Source organism: Chiloscyllium plagiosum, chromosome 5 (genome assembly GCF_004010195.1).
Source record: "Chiloscyllium plagiosum isolate BGI_BamShark_2017 chromosome 5, ASM401019v2, whole genome shotgun sequence".
NCBI lineage: Eukaryota > Metazoa > Chordata > Chondrichthyes > Orectolobiformes > Hemiscylliidae > Chiloscyllium > Chiloscyllium plagiosum.
Genome location: NC_057714.1, coordinates 84,567,145 through 84,589,137, shown reverse-complemented (window position 1 = coordinate 84,589,137; position 21,993 = coordinate 84,567,145). Strand labels below are relative to the sequence as shown.

Sequence of the window (21,993 nt, the reverse complement as noted above, 5' to 3'; positions counted from 1 at the left end):
GGAGGCGATTCTGAAAGACAGGATTTACATGCATTTGGAGAAGCAAGGACTGATTAGAGACAGTCAGCATAGTTTTGCGCGAGGGAAATCATGCCTCACAAACTCGATTGAGTTTTTTAATGGAGTAACCAAAAAAGATTTGATATGGACAAGACATTGTTTACTTGGACTTTAGCAAAGCCTTTGAAAAGGTTCGAAATAAGAGGCTGATGAGTAAAGTTAGATCATATGGGATTCGGGGTGAGCTCACCAACTGGATACAGAATTGGCTTAATGGGAGGAGACAGAGGGTAGTGGTAGTGGTGGTGGGTTGTTTTTTAGACTGGAGGCCTGTGACCAGTGGTCTTCCACATAGGATAGGTGCTGAGCCAACATTTGCTTGTCATTTTTATATAAATGATTTGGATAAGAATATCGGAGGCATGCTTAGTAAATTTGCAGATGACACCAAAATTGATGGTACAGTGGACAGTGAAGAAGCTTTTCTAAGATTACAAATAGATCCTGATCAATTGGTTCAATGGGCTGTGGTGAGACGACGGAGCTTAATTTGGATAAATACGACATATTGCATTGTGGGAAAACAAACAAAGGTGGGACTTACACAATTAAGAGCAGGGCCCTGGCTAGTGTTGTAAAACATAGACTCGGGGGCTTCAAGTAGATAATTCTTTGAAATTTGCACCACAGGTCGACAGGTTGGTTAAACTATTTTGCATGTTTGCCTTCATTTCTCAGACCTTTGGGTTCAGGAGTGTGGATATTATGTTGAGGTTATACAGCAGTTCTGGTTGCCCTGTTATCGGAAGGATATTATTAAGCTGGATAGGGTTCAGAAAAGATTTAACAAGATGCTGCCGGGAATGAAGGGTTTGAGAAATAAAAATAGACTGGAAAGGCTAGGACCATTCTCACTGAAGTGCAAGAGGTTGAGGGGTGACCTTATTGAGGTTTGTAAAATCATTAGGGACATAAATCTGGTTAATGACAAGGGTCCTTTCCCTTGGGTGGCAAGAGTTCAAAACTAGGGGGGCACATTTTTAAAGGTGAGAGGAGAAAGATTTAAACAGGATGCGAGGGGCAACGTTTTTTATTTAAAACACAGTGGTTCATGTGTGGAATGAACTTTCAGACAAAGTGGTGGATGCATTTTGATAACTTCATGAGTAGGAAAGGCTGGGAGAGATATGGGCCAAATCAGGGTGGCATTAATTTAGTTTGGGAATATGGTCGGCATGGACTGGTTGGACTCAAGGGTCTATTTCCACTCTGTATGACTAAGATTGATGGGGAGGTAACTGGCCATGTTTGATCTGTCCTGCTTTTTGTACACAAGACGTATGTTGGCAATTTCCCAGATGTTGGGCAAATATAAACATTGGAGCTGCACTGGAACAGTTTGGCTAGGGGCCCAGCAAGTTCTGAAGCGCATATCTTCAGTACAGTAACCAGAATGCTGTCAGAGCTCACGGTTTTTGCAGTACCCAGTGTTCCCAGACATCATGTGGAGTGAATCAAATTGGCTGAAGACTGACATCTGTGGAGGAGGCAGAGATGGATAGTCAGACTGCACCTTTGACTAAAGATTGTTGCTAAGTACTAAAATGATGTGCTGGCCTCCCCCATCACTGATGTTAGGGACCTTTGTGGAGTTCTGCAGTGAGTTGTTGAACTGTCCATCAGCATTCATGACCAGACATGGCAAATCTGATCTATTGGCTCTGGAATGCTTAACTGTGTCTTTCACTTGTTGCTTATGCTGTGTGGTACACAAGTAGCCCTGTTTTATCGTTCCATCAGGCTGACACCTCACGCTGCTCGTGGAATTTCCTCCTGCACACTTCACTGAACGAAGATTGAACCTGGCATAATTGTAATGATAGAACAATTGTGTTGCTGTACCAATCTTGTGCTGCTGATGGCTCATGATGTCTCACGAACGCCCAGGCTTTAATTGCGAGATCTGTTCAAAGCCTATTGCATTTAGCTCTGTGATAATGCCACACAACACAATACAATGTATTTTCAATGTGAAAGGCATGATTACATCTTCACAAGGACGGATAGTCACTCTTACTAATAGTATAATGGACAGAAGCATCTACAGAAGACAGACTGTCACCAATGAGATAAATTGCGTTTTCTGCTTACACGTCCAGCAGACCCAGCCCATCAGCAATGTCCTTCAGAATCACAAAATCTCTAAATTGCAGAAAGAGTTGTAGCCATGGAAATGGCCATTCTCAATGATGCCAGGTCTCAGCTTGAATGAAAAAGATAGGGTTAAGATCCTGCAAGTGCTCAGGCGATGAACCATTGTGGCTTCCTCTCAACATCCCAAACAACGCATAAATTAGTTTTTAACCTAACAGACTCTTACCATTTCTTACCAAGAAACAGATGAGCAGAACAGATACAACAAAGGCTATGGGTCACAATAAAATCTTTGTCGCAGCAGTGAGGTCTTACACTCCACAATTAGCTGCCTCAACAGCCAAGCAATTTCAGTAGAGCTGCCATATTAGCATCAATCCAAGAAAAAATTCCCAGCTATGTGCTGAAAAATGTGTTTGCTGGAAAAGCGCAGCAGGTCAGACAGCATCCAAGGAGCAGTGGAAAAGCGCAGCAGGTCAGACAGCATCCAAGGAGCAGGAGAATCGACGTTTCGGCATAAGCCCAAGGGCTTATGCCCGAAACGTCGATTCTCCTGCTCCTTGGATGCTGCCTGACCTGCTGCGCTTTTCCAGCAACACATTTTTCAGCTCTGATCTCCAGCATCTGCAGTCCTCACTTTCTCCCAGCTATGTGCTGCCCACAATAGGAATTGGCATAAGCCATTTAGACCCTCAAGCCAACTCTACTGTTCTGGACATTTATTTCTGCAATGCTGGACATTTTATTTCTCTATTTTCTAAGATATTGTAAGTAAAAAAGTTGTTCCTAGGTACCTTTGTACCCAAGTATTGACATACACTTTTCACTGTACTCATTTAAGTATATGAGGTAACAAAGCTCATTCAATTCAATTCAATTCAATTCACATTATAGCTACTCTGTGGCCTAACTTCATACACAAACAGAAATTGGTGGAAAATCTCAGCAGGTCTGGTACCATCTGTGGAGAGAATCAGAATTAACATTTCAGGTCTAGTGATCCTTCTTCAGGATTTTTCTTTTAGTGCCTAATGTCATATGTCTGCCTTGGGCCCATATCCCTTGATACTCTGTCGACAATGTTGCCCAATTTTACATTACCAGCAAATTTGGATATTTTAATTTTTATGCAACTATTCAAATTGTTAATGGATATCGTGAATAATTAAAATCCCACACAAATCCCGACAGGACACCAGCACCGGTCACATCCTGCCAACTTCAGTGCTTACTCATCGTTCCACCTCTGTGCTTCCTGTGACTCAACCAATTTCCGATCCATGTCCCTTAATTTGCCCTCAATCCCATGGGCTTCCACCTTAGCTATTAGGTTCGTGAATGGGACTTGAGCAAAGACCTTCTGGAAGTCTGCATGAACAACATGAATTGACTTATTTGTCATCTCTTCAAAAAACTGAGGTTTGTCAGACATTACATACCCTCCATAGAGTCATAGAGATGTACAGCATAGAAACAGACCCTTCGGTCCAACCTGCCCATGCCGGCTAGATATCCCAACCCAATCTCGTCCCACCCGCCAGCACCCGGCCCATATCCCTCCAAACCCTTCCTATTCATACATCCATCCAAATGCCTCTTAAATGTTGCAATTGTACCAGCCTCTACCACATCCGGATTAATTGAAAGTCTGAGGTGATCAGTTCCTCTATCCTTGATTATAGCAGCCAACATTTTTCCATCACACATCTTCGGCTATCTGGTCTGTAATTTTAATTTCCTTCTGCCACCCTTCTTAAATGGGCAGAGTAATATGAGCAAATTTTTCAATCCAGAGGGAGAACTCCTGAATCCCAGGAACTTTGAATGATGATAGTTAGGGTGTCAGCACTGTGCTCTCCTACCTCCTTTAACACCTATGGATGGAAACCATCAGGTCTTGGGAACATGTCACTCTTCAGTTCCATTCATTTCCCCATTATTGAAGATTTACTTCAAATGATTTTTATTAAGATTCGATCCCCAATCCTCTATTCACTTTTTATGTATTCTGACAAGTTATCCTCTTTTTCTGCTTTGAATACTGAAGCAAGATAATCACTCAGCATGTCTGCCATGTACACGAGGCACGGTGGTACAGTGGTTAGCACTGCTGCCTCGCAGCGCCAGAGACCCGGGTTCAATTCCCGCCTCAGGTGACTGACTGTGTGGAGTTTGCACGTTCTCCCAGTGTCTGCGTGGGTTTCCTCCGGGTGCTCCGGTTTCCTCCCACAGTCCAAAGATGTGCAGGTCAGGTGAATTGGCCATGCTAAATTGCCCGTAGCGTTAGGTAAGGGGTAAATGTAGGGGTATGGGTGGGTTACGCTTCGGCGGGTCGGTGTGGACTTGTTGGGCCGAAGGGCCTGTTTCCACACTGTAAGTAATCTAAAAAAAAATCTACACCAACAGTGCTCTTAACTAACCACTTTGTTTACAGAACTCAAAAATCTCTTCTAGTCTTTTTTGACCCTTGCAAGTTTCCTTTCAGAATCCTTTTCAGTAGCTCTTATAAGCTGCTTTGTGGACCTTTGTTGTTGTTTGTATTTGTCTCATTCTGTGGGATCTATACTGTCCTTTATGTTTTTATCAACTTTTCTTTTCATTTTATGCTGTCCCTTACCTCCTGAGACGTCCATGGCTGATCCGAGGTAGAAATTTTCCTTCTCATGGGTACATACTGCTTCTGAATGACATTAACTGTTTCTTTATCACCCTCCAATGTTCCGCAGTTATTTTACTGATTAGCAGAAGTTCCCAGTTTACCCTGAACAATTTTTGCCTAATACCAAAATTCTAATATCCCATCTTTCCTTACCTCATACAAACAATACATGAAACTTGATTATGTTATGATCACTGTTTCACAAATACTCATGAATTACGTCACTATTGAAATCAAAGTAATTGCTCATTACTTGATCCAAAATTGTTTGCCCCCGTCACATCAAAAACATATTGCCATATCGCAGACACAATCTTCCAGGTAGGTGTTTGTCTGTCTCTCCCAGTCTATGTTAAGAATAGAAAGATCCATTAGTACTACTCTGCCTTTGCTACATAGTTGCCTAATTTCAACATTTATACAATCTAGTACTGCAGAGCTGCTATGAACTGGTCTATAAAAGACACCTATGGGAGTTTAATTCCTTTACCATTTCTCAGTTCTACCTACAAGCTCTCTATGTGCTTTCCCCTTATTATCTCTTCCCTCACCGGTGTTTCCAATCAATAATGCGATTCCATCCCCTCTGCTGTTTTCTCTATCCCTCCTGTAAACCTCATAACCTAGTACATTTAGTTCCCAGTCCTGATCATCCTGCAGCTGTGTCTCTGTAATGGCTACTATAGTGTGTCAGAATGCAGAAAAAGGGCTTTGGTCAACCAAGTCTGCATCAACATAGCTACAACTAATGGTGCGCCAATCCAAATTTCCTGCACTTGTCCCATAATCTTGAATGCCATGATATTTCAAGTGCTCATCCAAATATTTTTTAAAAGGTTGTAAGATTTCCGGCCTCCACTACCTTCTCGAGCAATGAATTCCGGATTTGCACCACCCGTTGAGTGAAAATGTTTTGTCTCAAATCCCATCTAAATCTCCAGCCCCTTAACCTAAAACGATGTACGCTCATGACTGACCCCTGACCCAAGGCATAGCTTCCAATTTGAATTGTGCCTTCCAGTCTGTGCATTTGTATGAACGACTCTAATTTTGACTGCGTACTCTAACCTTACTATTTCTCTTTCCTGTCTCACTCAGTACACTTCTGTAGCCCGATTCTGTTGTCTAAACAACCCTTGCTTATTCATCAAGTTCTACCTCTCCTCATATGCTGACCTGCTGCCTGCCATACTAGTTTAAACCCCCTCGCAAGTGGTACTAACAAACCTCCCCACAAAGGTATTATTGTCCCCTCCAGTTTAGGTTCTTTTTATACCAGGTTCCACCTGCCCTAGAAGAGGTCCAAATGATCCAGACAGAATCACTGACGAACAGGATGGATTTGATCTGACCTATTATCACTCCAGTCAGCTCTCTATCAGATGTAATTGAAGCCATCTTCAGTAATGGTAACAAAGAGCACACAGGGTTTAATTTACATAAATATGAGTGTTGCATTTTGGGAAGGCAAATCAGGGCAACACTTCGGAGTGAAGTCCTCGGGAGGTTGCTGAACAAAGAGACCTTGGAGTGCCGGTTCATAGCTCCTTCAAAGTGGAGTTGCAGATAGACAAGATAGTGAAGGCAGGATTTGGTATGCTTTCCTTTATTGGTCAGTGCATTGAGAATGGGAGTTGGGAGGTCATGTTGCAGCTGGACAGAATATAGGTTCGGCCACTTTTGGAACACGGCATACAATTCTGGTCTCCTTGCTACAGGATGGATGTTGTGAAACGTGAAAGCATTCAGAAAAGATTTACAAAGATGTTGCCAGAGTTGGATGGTTTGAGCTGTAGAGAGGCTGAATAGGCTGGGGCTATTTTCCCTGAACCAGCAAAGGCGGAGAGGGTGACGTTATGGAGGTTTATAAAGTCATGAGGGCCACAGATAGGGTAAGTAGACAAGGTGTTTTCGGAGTTGGAGCCATCCAAAACTAGTGGGCATAGGTTTAAGGTAAGAGGGGAAGATTTAAGAAGGGGCATAAGGGGCAACTTTTTCATGAGGGTGGTGCATATGTGGAATGAGCTGCCAGAGGAAGTGGTGGAGATTGGTACAATCATAACATTTAAAAGGCATCTGGATGGGTATATAGATAGCAAATGTTTAGAGGGGTATGGGCTAAATTCTGCAAATGGGACTAGATTTATTGAAGATATCTGGTCAACATGGAGGAGTTCAACCGAAGGGTCTGTTTTCACGCTGTACAGCTCTATGACTATAAGAGCAATGACTTGCGCACCAATATTTATTTTGGGTTTCAAAAGGTCCAATTGGCCCTAGCTATCATCAGGGCTTGGTTCAGATCAAAAGGAGCTAACGTAGTTGAATTCCAAAAGCAAAGTAAGACCAAATGCCTGGCACATCAGGGTAGTATTTGACTGAAAGACTGGAGTAATATGAAAGTGTGACAAATCTCCACTGGTCGGAATCATACACAACATAAAGGAAAATGGTTGTGGCTACTGGAGGCCAATCATCTCAGTCTAAACACATTACTGCAAGAGGTTCTTGGATTTGACCTTGGCCCAACCACACACAGCTGTTTCGTTCATAAGCGTTCTTCCAAGTTGAAATCAGACGTCCTTGCTGATGATTGCACAACATTCATTGCTAATCACAAAATGAAGCAGTCTGCATCCCTGTTCAATGAGATCAGAATATAATTCAGGTTTGAGCAACAAAGTACCAAGTAACATCTACACCACACAAGTGCATATCAAACAAAAGAACTGCCTAATCACATTCCATTGACATTCAATGGCATGAACAATGTTGAATGCACCAATCAACAACATCCTAAGGATTACCACCATCAAGAAATTAATATTTATTAGGCTGGATCAGTCTAAGTTTTGAAGAGCATGTTAGAGGCTGAGGATTCTGCAGTAACTAACTCATTGGACACACTGAAGCCTGTCTATCATCTATCTACAAATACACAAGTTAAGTGTGTGATCAAACATTGTCCAATTACTGGGATACATGCATCTCCAACAATATTCACAGTTACATGAGATCCATTACAAAGCAGCCAGATTCAGAGGCAACCTGTTGCTCTATCTTAAACATTCACTCCCTCCCAACACGAGTATATGTTGGCTGCAGCATATACGATCCTTGAGGTGCACTGCAGCAATTCAAGGTTTCTTTAACAACACTTTCCAAACCACAGCATAAATTTCCTAAGAAGAGAAAATGAGGTCTGCAGATGCTGGAGATCAGAGATGGAAATGTGTTGCTGGAGAAGCGCAGCAGGTCAGGCAGCATCCAGGGAACAGGAGAATCGACGTTTCGGGCATTAGCCCTTCTTCAGGAATTTCCTACAAAAGACAACAACAACCCATACAGGCAAACATAAGCACCTGTGTTTTCAAGCTAAGGGCGAAAATCCTGGAACTCCTAAAGTAAACTCTCACTGGGAACACATACTTTATGTATCACACAGACTTCTGTAATCCAAAGTGATGGGTCACCATCATCTTCTCAAGTGCAATAACTGGTACTCCAGCCAGCAACACCCATGTGCTGTGAACAAATTACAAAATGCCTTTGGCCAAAAGTTATTCCCGTAGACAATTCTGTTCAATTTGTACCACAATAGATTTAAGCATTCAGCCAATGTGGTTCAATTATATTTGAAGGCTACTTGAAAAGGAACATCATGCAGTTCAAGAGAAAAAGCAAGAGAATGATACAAAGTGGGTTGCTTATTTGAAGCAAAAACAAAACTAAATTCATAACACAACACTGACCCACAACTACAGCAAGATATCCTTACCTTGAACGTTGAACATTACGAGGGGATTCTGGCTCATGCCCGTGTTTGTCAGCAGTTGCAGATTGCTGTGATACTTGCTGCTGTGCTGGTCCTTGTTTCACAACTGAAATACTGGACTACGGAGAGAAAAGCAAAGACAAACTCTCACCTCTGACTCAAATACATAGCTTTTAACTAACACCATTTTCAGTTGTTTAACACTGATTTTCAGAGACCCCCAAAGCACGGTCTGCAAACCAGTGCTATTTCAGTACATAGTTAAAACAGGTCAAAACGCATAAAGCATGTATTTATTAGAAATCACATTAGTCAAGTCTATGACGACTTCAGTAAATATTGCAGATGTGCAATGTAAATCATTTTTTCCAAAGTCATAGCTTAAACGTGAACTGGAATTCATGGGCTTGGACTTGTTTAACACAACCAGTCTAAACAGACCAGGTGCCTTCCCACCCTGACCTGTCCTCAATGGCCTAGGATTAGTTTCTTATTCCAGGCATTGGTATTACTGCACACAGGCAGTCCCCTGGGTTGCAAATAGGTGCCATTCAGGAGTCTGTTCATAATTCGATTTGTACTCAAGTCAGAACACAATGTCGGACTACATAAAACAGGTCATTCCTATGTCAACTACACCTTGTATGAGATCGCATTCATTTGTACAAGCATTCCGAAGTCAGACATTCGTAACTGAAAACCCCCTCTAACAGGTTTCCCAGGGCACATCAATGCAACTCAGTTTGATGGACATGTGATTTTGCTTTACCAAATGGAAGACACCAATAACACAGCAGATTTTCATGATAGTCAGGGGCCGAGGTGACTAAAGTGGCCAAAGGTGCTGAAGAAGCTTAAAGGTGGATAAAACACCCATACTGGATGAATGACACACAAAAGTTTTAAAGGAGATTGTGGAGGCACTGGTGCTGATCATTCAGGAATCACTGGATCAAAGAGGGCCCCAAAGGACTGGAAAATCGTTCATGGAATATAGCTGTTTGGAGAGAGGGTGGCAGGCAGAAGGTAGTAAACTATAGGCTGCTTAGGCTGACCTCAGTCTTTAGTAAGATTTTAGAGTCCATTATTAAGGATGAGATTGCAAAGCACTTGGAAGTGGATAATAAAATAAGGCTTCTTCAAGGGAATGAGCAAATTAGACAAAGGAGAGCATCTGATAAGGTGTCACAAGAGACTGCTGAATGAGAGTCCATGGTGTGAGGGCGAAGCTACTGGCCTGGATGCAAGATTGGCTGACTGGCCCCTGTTTTGGAAAGGATGTTATGAAATTATAAATCTTTTCTGCACCCTTTACAAGGATGTTACTGAGAATGGAGCGTTTCCGCTAAAAGGAGAGGCTGGACTGGCTGGGACTATTTTCCCTGCACCGTAGGTGGTTGTGAGGTGACCTTACAATGGTCTATAAAATCATGAGGGGCACAGATAAGCTGGAGGGGGAGTCCAAAACTAGAGGGCACAGATTTAAGATGAGAGGGGAAAGATTTGAAAAGGGACCCGAGGGGCAACTTTTTCCACACAGACAGCCGTGAGTATATGAAATGAACAGTCATTAGAAGTGGTAGAAGTGGGTACAGCGACAACATTTAAGACATTTGGACAGATGAATGAATAGGAAAAGGATTAGAGGGATATCTGCCAAACCCAGGCCTATGGGACTAGTCTGGTTTTGGAAATCTGGTCACCACGGTTAAGTTGGACTGAAGGGCTTATTTCCTTGCTCAATGATGCTATGATTCCGTGGCAGAAGGGATAACAAGGTCTTTTTCAGGATGGCAGTCAGTGACTAGTGGAGACTCGCAGAGGTCAGTGTAGGGACCACAATTATTGATATTGTACATGAACAATCTAGAGGGTATTGTTGCTAAGTTTGTATGTGACACAAAGACAGGTGAAGGGACAGGCGGTGTTGAGAGAGCATGCAGACTACCTAAGGACTTGCATAGACAAGCAAAGTGTGAGGTTACACACTTTGACAGGAAGAATAGAGGCATAAACTATTGTCGAAATGGTGAAAGGCTTCGGAAGTCTGAATCACAAAGTAACTTAGGAATGCTAGTTCAGGATTCTCTCAAGGTTAACATGCAGTTTCAGTTGGCAGGCAAATGCAACATTCTCACTCATTTTGAGGTGGTGACCGGAGAACCATATAGAAAGAAGAATATGCTGGCCTTGGAGGGGACCCAGAGGAGCTTCACAAAAACAATTCCAGGAATGAAGGGCTTGTCACATGAGGAGGAGTTCAGGATACTGAGTCTATACTGAATGGAGCTTTGAAGAAAAAAGGGTTCTCGTTGAAACTTAGAATATGGAGAGGCTGAGATAGACTGGATACTGAGAAGATGGTTTCACTCATCGGAGAGACTAGGACCTGGGGGCACAGCCTCAGATTGAATGGAGAACCTTTTAGAACTGAAATGAGGAGCAATTTCTTCAGCCAGAGGGTAGTAAATGTGTGAAAATAATTGCTGTAGAAGGCTATGGGGGGCAAGTCATGGAGACAGATAGATAGGTTATTGATGAGTACAGGGGAACAAGCAGAACAGGGAGACAGAAGAATGATTTTCAGAAACATATTACCCATGATCAAATGGTGGAGCATACTTGACAGGCTCAATTCTACTCACTGGTCTAATAACAATCAAATGTATTAGGCCCCTGCTTAACATTAACTCATTTAACATTGTTTCACAAACAATTTCAATACATCCATTCAAACCTGTCAGTTGCACTTTGACATTGTTAGTCAAAGGTTCTGTGGCTGGCCTGCCAGCACACATGACCTCACCTTTAGGCCTCTCCTCTCTTGCTGCCCTTGCTACCTCCGAGCCTCATTCTCTACTGACCCTCATTGCCTAGCCTCACCTCCTGCACTGTTTTGAGACCTCCAGTACAGTTCTTCTCTTCATACCTGGCTCCATTCCTGAACTTGTGCTGAAGCCTGGCTCCATCTAGTGGTTGAAGTTGGTCAATATGAATAGTTTGGGATTTTAACTGGACTAGATGGAATCTGGTCAATCTAACAGTGACAGTGATTACAGTAATTTTTCAAATTAATATTGCAGTATATATTGTATTTCTGCTGTTTTGAGTGATGCATTTTGTTTCATAAAATAATTCAGCTCGGAAAGCAAGGTACTGCTCAGGAATGATAAAGTATTTGAACTTCCATGTTTTCCAGATGAGAACTGTCTGAAGGAACCCAACTCTGGATTCCTGTGGGAACTTATGATTCGCTTAAAGTCATTTCACTGAACACTGAAATCAGCAACGTAACAACTTGAAGTGAGAACTTCCTGCAGTTTTCAACAGCAACTGATGGGGCAGCACGTTGGCTCAGTGGTTAGCACTGCTGCCTCGCAGCACCAGTTGATTCCAGTTTTGGGTGACTGTCATTATACAGCGCACATTCTCCCAATGTGTGCATGAGTTTCCTCCCACAGTCCAAACACATGCAGGTTTCAGTGGACTGGCCGCGGTAAATTATCCATCGTGCCCAGAGATGTCCAGGCTGGGTAGATTAGCCATGCTAAATGTAGGGTTACAGGGATAGGCTAAGGGTCTGGGTGGGATGCTCTTCTGAAGGTTGGTGCAGATTTGATGGGTCAAATAGACTTCCTACCATGTGGGAAGAGGCCATGATTTTAGTAACATACTCATGCTATCTGAAGTGGAGTGGCACATGGTTACATTTGAACTGATAGAGTCGTACAGTACAGAAACCTTCAGTCCAACTCATGCATGGGGAGTTTCTCAAACTCGTGTCACTTGCCTGATTTTGCCCATATCCCTCGAAACCTCTCATTCATATACCTGTCCAAATGTATTTTACCTGTAAATTGTTTCTATATCAACCACTTCCTCTGGCAGTTCATTCCACAAATGAACTACCTGATGTGAAACAGTTAACCCTCAGGTCCCTTCTAAAACCTTTCTCCTTTCACTTTAAAAATATGTCCTCTCGTTTTGGAAAGGATCTTTGCTATTCATCATATCTATGCCCCTCAGGATCTTATAGACCGCCTATGCTCCAGTGAAACAAGTCCCAGCCTAGCCACATAACTCAAACCCTCCAAACCTGACATCATCCTGGTTAATCCTTTTCTGAACCCTTTCCAATTTAATAATATCCTTCCAAGAGCAGGAAAGTCAATCATGTTTCCATAGAGTCCAATCATATATCTGGAACTGAAGTTTAGTATTCTGTTCAGTAGAGAACCCAGGAATTTGAAAATGTAACGTATATCTAGGCCTGATAAACAAGTACAATAACACCACAAGACACAGGAGAAGAGGACCATTGCGTCCATTGAGTCTGCTCTGCCATTCAATGAGACAATGACTGATTAGATAATTTTCAACATCACCTTCCTGCTCCATTCTTGCTTTAGCCTCGTTAGTGAAGAAGAATCTCTCATGGCATTGTATATTGCTCCAAACCAATCTCTTCGGTCCTCTGCAGTCATAAATTCCACAGACTCAGAAAAGGAATTCTCCTCAGCTCTGTCTTAAATGGCCAGCTACTTAATCTGACATTATGTCCTCTGTGCGAGATTCTCCCACAAGTGGAAATAACCTCTCCACATAACCCAGTGTAGTCTCATAAGAATCTCACATGCTTCAGTAAAGTTTTGCCTCAATCTTCCAAATGTCAACAATATAAGCATTATCTATGCAACCTTTCCTCATATCCAGGATCAACCTCATATACCTTTTCTGGTCTGTCTCCAACGCTCGTACATCTTTCCTTGGATGAGGGGACCACAACTATGCACAGCCTTGTATATTTTGAGCGACACTTCTCTATTTTTATAATCCATTCCCTTTGAAATAAAGGCCAACATTCCATAATACCTATTGATCTTGTGTATCAGCTTTGTGATTCATGCACTTGTCACCCAAATCGCTCAGTGCTGCAGCTTTCCCATGTTTCCCTGTTTAAATAACATTTAGCTCTTCTGTTCTTATGCCAAAGTGCATGATCTCACATGTTCCCACATGATATTCTATTTTCCACTCTCATAACCTTGCTATATTCCTCTGCAGACTCTTGGCATCATGTCCATCACTTATGTTTTCAACTAGTTTTGTGTCATCTTCAAACGTTTCCATAATATTAATGATTCCAGCACAGATTTCTATGGCATTCCATTAGTTACAGGGTGCCATCCTGAAAATTATCTCTCTATCCATAAGTCGATTAGCCAGCCAATCTTCTATGCATGCTAATTTGCTGCCATCATACCAGAGTGCCTTACCTCAAGTAGCCATATGTAAGATACCTTATCAAACATCTTTTGCAAATTCAAATATTTTGCATCCACGAGTTCCCCTTTATCTATCCTACTTACTACATCTTCAAAGAGTGTAAGCCAAGCCAATTCTGCTTCATTATGTATTTCTAAATGCTTCACTATTACATCTTTATATTAGATTCTAACACCATTAAAACGTGTGAAGTTAACGAGCCAAGAGTTACCATTTTGTTTTGTTCAAAAAGGGAGGGCAACAAGGGTGATTTATTAGCAGTTTTCAAATCCTCTGGGACATGTGCCAAATCCAAGGGATTCTGAAAGATTACTATCAGCTACTTAAGTAAATTACTAAAGAACATTGTTCAAATCACCTATGATGCAATCCATCTGAGACTTAATGGCCTTTTGTCCTATTAGTTTCACTCATATGTTTTTTTGAATGATAGTTATTTTATTCATTTTCTCTATCACTTTTGCTCCTCATTTATTTAGTACTTTGGGAGTGTTATCAGCATATTCTACTGTGAAGGCGAACGCAAAGTATTATTCAAAGCCTCCGAAAATTTGTTCATTCCCCATTATCACCTCCTCGACTCATTCGCTCAGACACTAGTGTTCATTTTGGCCTCTCATTTCCTTGTAATATATTTATACAGTCTTTTTAAATAAAGAAGTTGCAAGTTTAGCCTCAGTTTACTTACTTTTTTTTACTGGATATCTTTGGTTGGTTACTCTAACTATCCCAATGCTCTAACTCACCACCCATCTCTGTCTCAATGCCTGCTTTTCGCCTAAAATTTGAGATCATCCTTAACTTTTAATAACAAGGGTTGGTTTAGCCCTTCCTAAAATCCTCCTTCCTTACATGAGTTACTATTTTTCAAAAATTTACCACTGTTTCTTACTGTCTTCCCCACCAAGCTTCTTTCCCAGTCCTGTCCACCCAATTCTGCTCTTATTCCTTCGTAATTATCTCTTTTACCTTTAGCAGAGTTGTTTATGACCCAAATTTCTCACTGTTAAATTGAGTGCTAAACTTTATCATGTTATTGTCATTGCTTCATGAGATCTTTTACTCAAGTAATTTATTAAACCTGCCTCAGTATACATTACCAGACACAAAATGGCCAGATCCCTAGTTGGATCCACAACATTGTTCTAGGAAACTATTCCAAATACTCACTATGGACTCTGTGGTGGCTACTTTCGCCAATTCCTTGCCAAAATCTACGATTTAAGTTATCCATGCACTACCTTTTGTTGATGCCCTCATTATCACCTGACTTATTGTCTTTTACCCACAGTTATTTCTGACCTTAACCATTTGGATTCTATCCTGATCCAAGATCATGTTTTGCTATCACAGATATCATATCTCATACTCTATTCAAATACCATTGCATCCATCTGCCATATTTTTTTCAAAATATATTAACTAGTGTTGATAATAGTACAGCATATTCAGGCATTTAAAATATTGCAATTTTGCTTAAATTGCAACTCAAGCTAGCCAGTGCAAATTATGACCACCCTGAAACTACCCATGTGAAATTTAAAAGCATACATTATGTCATAATAGTGTCCCTCCAAAATTGTATTTTCATAATAAGTATCGATCATTTAAATTAGACGAACTAGTTTTGGTTTTACCTTTGGTTGAGACGACACTGGAGGCGTACTCATCAGTGGTTTAAGAGGAACAGTGTTAGTCTGTGGCGTACTTATCCTTGGAGACACATATGACCTTGGGGATGATGCATCTGATGCCAATGACATTGGTGACTGATTAGACTGCTGGGCTGTTTTAAAAAAAAGTGTCAATTTGAAATAATCTTATCCAACAGGGAAAATTTTATTTTTTCACCATAAGATTCTATTGACATTTTGGGTCAGGGGAAGAACTATTATTCAGATACATTAAAGTAAAGCTGTTCAAGGTCTCCAGTTTCTGAAAGAACATTTTCTCATGTGAAAGAAGCCCTGAGAAATGTTACAAACCAAATATTTTGTTGTAGCTATAACCACTAAAAATATAATTACATGTATTAGAACCCATAGATAAAACTTGGTAGGCAAACTTAAATACACTTAGCATTCTAATACCCAAATAGATTACTCGCTTGCTCTCTAATGGAATTCTTTCAAAATTAACAAAAAAGTTTATGTCAACATCTTTGTGTCTCAAAACTGCAAGCTCCAACATGATTACATTTTGATTATGTTCAATTTATAACGGAATGAAACCAAAATAGAAACTGTATCCCAGCAGTTGATTATTATGTTTGCATTTTTAAAACAAATACACGTAAAATAAGCAGGTGCTGCAAATTTAACAAATATGTGCCCAAATATCACAAGATGCAAGAGACCTTCTCGAAAGAGAATGAGGTTTCACTGGCTGTCTACCGAGCAGCCAATATCCCTGTTGCCTCAACAAGGTTATCCCAAGATACCCATCTTCTGATCTCAATTGATATACAGTTAGTTACTTAATTTCCATGTTCTTTACAGCTTGGACATTCCCTCTATATCGAAGAATGCAATAGTGCAACCCTGTTAATTGCAATCCTTAAATCAATTCATTTTACAACAGCTTTGAGCTCAGCTCAAGAATCACTATGCACAGGGTGAAACACAAATAAATTAAGCAGAAAATTACCATAAGGTGGTACATATTAGAAGCAACAAATTCATTTTCAGAACCTCCACTCAGGCAGCTCTGGGCTTGGTCTTGGACATTGAGTGGAGTGTGCTATTTTGACACGACAATGACATTTTGCTGAACTAATGCTTCAAAAGGTCTCACAAATGCTCTGAATGCAAGTTCCAATTCCTAAATGTGAAATAAACCTAAAATAATGACCACGAAACCCCAGATTGCTGTGAAAGGAAGGAAATCTAAATTACAGCAGCACATTCTGGAGCCAGAGAGCAAGCTATTGTGCAATGAGATGGAATTGGAAGACCACAGGCTCTCCTAAACTGGAGCAACCATAACATGACTGAATTTTACATTCAGTTCAACGGAGAGACAAGTGGATCTGAGACAAATAGTTTAAACTTATGGAAGGGCAATTATGAGGGCATGAAAGCCAATGTGTGGGTTACCTCCGGGTGCTCCGGTTTCCTCCCACAAACTAAAGGTGTGCAGAACAGGTGAACTGGCCATGCTAAATTGCCCATAGTGTTAGGTGCATTAGCCAGGGGTAAATATAGGGTAAGGGATGGGTCTAGGTGGGTTACTCTTCAGAGGGTCGGTGTGGACTTGTTGGGCCGAAGGGCCTGTTTCCAAACTGTACGTGATCTATAATAGTCCTCATCTTTAATTTATAACTAGCAAAAATGAACTGGCAAATTAAGTGAAGTCATACATTTATGTGGATACTTTCAGACAAATCAGCTACATTCCAACAAGGGGAGTTAATCTGCGGTTAACTGAAAAAGTTCCAAGATAGCATGTAGTTGCACAAATCTTTGCTGATTTAAGAGAGAAGAGAGAGAAAACGAGCTAGAAATATAAAACACATAGAAAGAATTTCTATAGTTATTTAAAAGGGTTTTAAAGTTACAAAAGTGAACACTGGTCCGATAAAAATTAATCTGGGAATTAATAATGTAAAATGAGATGCAGATGAACAAGTATTTTGCATTGTCTTCATGGAAGAAGATGCATGCGGTGTTTTACAAATAGCTGTATAATCAGGAAAGAGAATTCAAGAACATAACAATCACCAGGGAAGAGGTACTGAGCAAACTGTTAGCACTGTAGGCTGACAAGTTCCCATAAACTTGATGCACTTCACCATTAGTTCTGAAAAGAAGTGGCACAGGGAACAGATGATGCATTGGTTTTAAATTTTTCGAATTCCACAGATTGAGGAAAGATTCTAATAGATTCCAAGATAGAAAACAACTTTTTCACTCAAGAGGAGGGAGAAAAAAAAAGCAGTAAACCACAGTCAAATGAGCTTAACATTGGTCATTGACAAAATGTAAGAAGCAACTAAAGATATTACATCAGGGAACTTGAAAAAAATTAAAGGTCATCAAACAGCAAGGTTTGAAAAGGAACTCATTTAACCAATTACTGAAATTCTGTGAATTAATAGTGGTGTGGATAAAAGGGAACTTTCATGTTTTATTGTTAGATATTTAAATGGCATTTAATAAAAGGCTGCATCAAAGATTATTGTAGAAAATAGAAGCTCACGGTTCGGGGCTAACAGATGAGCAATGATAGAAGACTGGCTACCTCACAGGAAATAAATGAGCATACATGGATCATTTCCAGGTTGGCAAGATTACGTGTGCAGTGTGCCACAGGGATTAGTGCTGGAACCTGAAACTACAGAATTTATCCAGACGTGTTAGATGAGGGGAAAAAGAGGAGTGAGTAGGCATACATCTGGTAAATTGAATGTCATGTGGGAAAAATCAGAGACTAACCATTTGGCAGAAAGAATTTTTAAAAATTATCTAAATGGTGAGAGATTGCAGAGGTGAGATGCAGAGGGATCTGAGTGTCCCAGTGCATGAACTTCAAAAGGCCAAACTGCAGTGCCAAAAATTCAGAATGCTAATAGTATGTTTATCATTTATTCCAAGAGAGACAAACAAATATACACAGTATATGTTTCAGGTAAAAAAAAAGACACTCGTGAGATCACATCTGGAGCACCACATACTGTATGGATCTTTTTTTTTAAAAAACAAAAAAGTGCACTGCAACCTTTACTAGACTCGTAGCTACAATGGGAGGGGATAGGTTATGTTATCAGGAAAGGTTGGGCAGGCTAAACTAAAATCTGCTGGAGTTAAGAAAGAGGTGACAGCTTAAACATATAAAATCCTGACCGGTCTTGACAGGGTAAACATGGAAAAAATATTTCCAGGTGGGGAAAACATAGAACAACGGGTTATTGAGTGGTTCTGGACTGATTTAACAATCTGATCAGCCATGGTCTCACGAAACAAATAGCAGGTTTGAGGGGTAAAATGATGTCCAAACATGCATATTTATACGTTTTATACAAACATGCAACTCCACAGCAATTTGGTTGCCTTTTCTTTGCCCCATTCATTCAGTCATACGAAAACTGCGGAAAAGCTGAAGCCAAATAAAATTGGACAGAAAAATGGGCATCAACCTGAGCATCAGAAATGACAAACCCTGCCCAATTTACCCTCATTAATATGTGATGACATGTGCCAAATTGGGCCAGCTGTCTCACACGCGGCAGGCAAAAAACTGACACAAGTATGATTCCATGGATAGGATTGTTATGAAATTGTTACATGTGAAATATTATTTTATACTACTAACAGCTAGATGTATACTTATCACAAACATTCTGAAAAGGACATTTCTTTAACCAAGGACCTTGGCTAAAGCAACATTTGCTGGTCATGCACCTCGAACAATGCTCTTAAATAGTCCCATACCATCCATGACAAAGCAGTTCATTTGACAGGACCACTGTGAGAAATAGCATCTGCCATTTACAAGTGTATTCTAACAATTCACCAGCATTATTCTCTAGAAGAACAAGGATTGTAAAGCACCAGGGAACACTGCCTTCGATGTTCCCCTCCAGACACTGACTTACAATTATTTCATCATTCCTTCACTGTCACTGGGTCAAAAACCGGGAACTCCTTCGCTACCTGGGCTGCACAACTTCAAGGAAACCAATGATCAGAACCCTGACAAGGGCAGCTGGGATTGGGGAAATAAATAGTGGGCTTTCCTCCCAAGAACAAATAAAAATATCTGCAAAAGAACTTGTTTGAACAGTATCCCCCAATTATGTCACTACTTTCAACTGAGGAGAGAAAAGGAAAAAGGTAAAAATCTAATCAGTTGCCATTCACCAAGAGTATAATTAAATTTCTAAGTGTCGAATCAAGTGCTAGTCTTGGCTTCTGACGTCTGCAAGGAAATTATAGTGACTTGACAAACTACAAGCAACAGAACTCGGAACTTCGAGTGCTCCAGGGGCACTTGATGGTGGGATGAATGGAAAGAACAAATTTACAAAATGCCTGTGTACAGCTGTTGTTCCACCAAGGGATCTCAAAATCAGAGTAAGAAGCACAAGAGATAAATGGAAATTTTGAACCAAATTATGTTCAGCTTACAATGACTTTATGTGACCTTCCAGAAAATATCACATGACAAGCCAGGTGCATCCACAAATCTGATCACACAAAACCTCCATAAGGCCAATCAGGTCATATCTCCCAAATCATTAACGTAGCAAATTTCCCCCAACTGAACTCATTTTACAGCCTTGCAGTGGTACCAATATTATACCAGTTATTTCAGGTAGTGGTGCACAATCAAGCATGTTTTAAAGGCTTCTGATCACTTAAGACAAAATACTATTGCAATTTAACCATCAGTTCCAAATATTTTCAGTAACTTATGAATCAGGTTAGTCAAAATGATACTGATATGTGATTAAAGATTCTTACTTCTGAGTTATGTTGAAGTGAACTGAACAATTTGATTCTCAAATATATGAAGACTTTCTTTTAAATGTTTTTTAAACATTTTAAGGTACTAACTCATTAACTGACACAAGCAAACTTTGGTTGACCAATGTACAACTGAGTTCAAACAAGAATATGGAAACAAAATACTTCTTTAACAAGCATCATTTGTACTCAAATTGTCCACTGTGCCAAAAGCAGAAACTCTAATCAAGCTACAAAGGATGGGATTAGAACGCTGACAAAAGTTAACTCAGGTTGGTGCACGTGACATCTCATTTCACAACAAAGAAGCCAAGAACCTTTGCACACATGTGTTAACACACAGTCTTAAAAATTAGACATGTTTGCACTGGTTTATGAATGAATTACACATTTACTTCAATCGTATCTAAGTTAATCAATTAGAAAACAATTCAACTGCATTTAATGGTGGTGGCTAATAGGTAAAAATTGCCACAGGTGATTTGGTGGTGGGAAAAGCCGTTCAAATAGTACTTCGAGAAAGAAGCAAGGAAAACGTACATTTACTTCAATGAGTATCTGTAAATCAAATAGTAATGTACTCCAATAGTATTATAAAATACATATTTATAAATATTAAATATCCAGCTCCAGAGGTAAAACTGATGCTCTGCTTAGCTTTAGTTTTCTAGTCAGTGATAATCTCGAATGCCATTCAGAAACACAAACTTTGACAAAAATAACACGTCAGACGAGACCAACTAGGAAAACAGTTATTTGACATGATGACTGCAATTAATGATGTAAAAAAAAAAGATTTTTGAAGTGAGATTTAAAGTTGAAGCACGTTGGTCACCCATAATTCAATCTATGATGAAGAGCAATGCAGCAAATAACTAACTCAGCAATTGAACAAAAGTAGAGAGCAAAGATGACAGGACAGTGTTAGTCAAGGACAAGGAAAGCACAAATCCCAGTTTTAATGCTTATGGTGAAGACTTTTCATGCCGACATAAAAATTGGAGACAATATACTTCTGTTGTTGCTGATCAATATGAACTTTGACCTTTAAAGAACTGAATGAAATCTGTTGGGCAACTGTCAGCGCATTGGAAGAAAGCAATATTTTTGATATGCTTTAGAATGGAATTGCACTAAGTAACTTTGTCTGCACTGCTAAGCAGGTCTGAACTTATGTGAAGATTCCTGCTCTATTCGAATAACAAGTAATCAGCAAAGCTAAGTGCTTGGTTATCGAGTCTGGTTATCCTTCTCACAGCAGAGAGTGGGGCGAGCTGGGCGGAAGTGAGGTTGGAGTGCAGAGGTGGTCAGGAAGGGAAGTGATTGATATTTGAGTGGGTGTGTTCTCGACCCCAGGCCCTACATAGTCGGGCCTCCCCCCCATCCTCCTCCTCCAACCTAATTTTGAAGTCCACAGGTAAGCTACTCAGTGTTCTTGTTTTCGGAGAAGAGGTGTAGAGTCATGGCAGCGCAGGCAGTGGAATGTTCCTCCTGCAGGATGTTCGAGGTAGGGGTGACCACCGATACTCCTGCCGACTTCATCTGCAGGAAATGCAGTCAGATCCTGCTCCTCACAGAACGAGTTAGGGAGCTGGAACTGGAGTTGGATGAACTGAGGATTATTCGAGAGGCTGAGAGGGTGATAGACAGAAGCT

The 21,993-nt window shown here is 40.6% G+C and overlaps 1 protein-coding gene across 4 annotated transcripts in view; it reads right to left on the bottom strand.

Annotated features, from left to right (window-relative positions):
- waca (WW domain containing adaptor with coiled-coil a) overlaps window positions 1-21,993 on the bottom strand; it is a 140,631-nt gene that overhangs the window by 26,044 nt on the left and 92,594 nt on the right. For all 4 annotated transcript variants that reach the window (XM_043690496.1, XM_043690498.1, XM_043690499.1 and 1 more), the window contains 2 exons: window positions 15,512-15,660; window positions 8,592-8,707 (listed from right to left, as the gene is read on the bottom strand). In XM_043690496.1, the coding sequence (XP_043546431.1) occupies window positions 8,592-8,707; window positions 15,512-15,660 (265 nt within the window). The remainder of the gene's footprint in view (window positions 1-8,591; window positions 8,708-15,511; window positions 15,661-21,993) is intronic.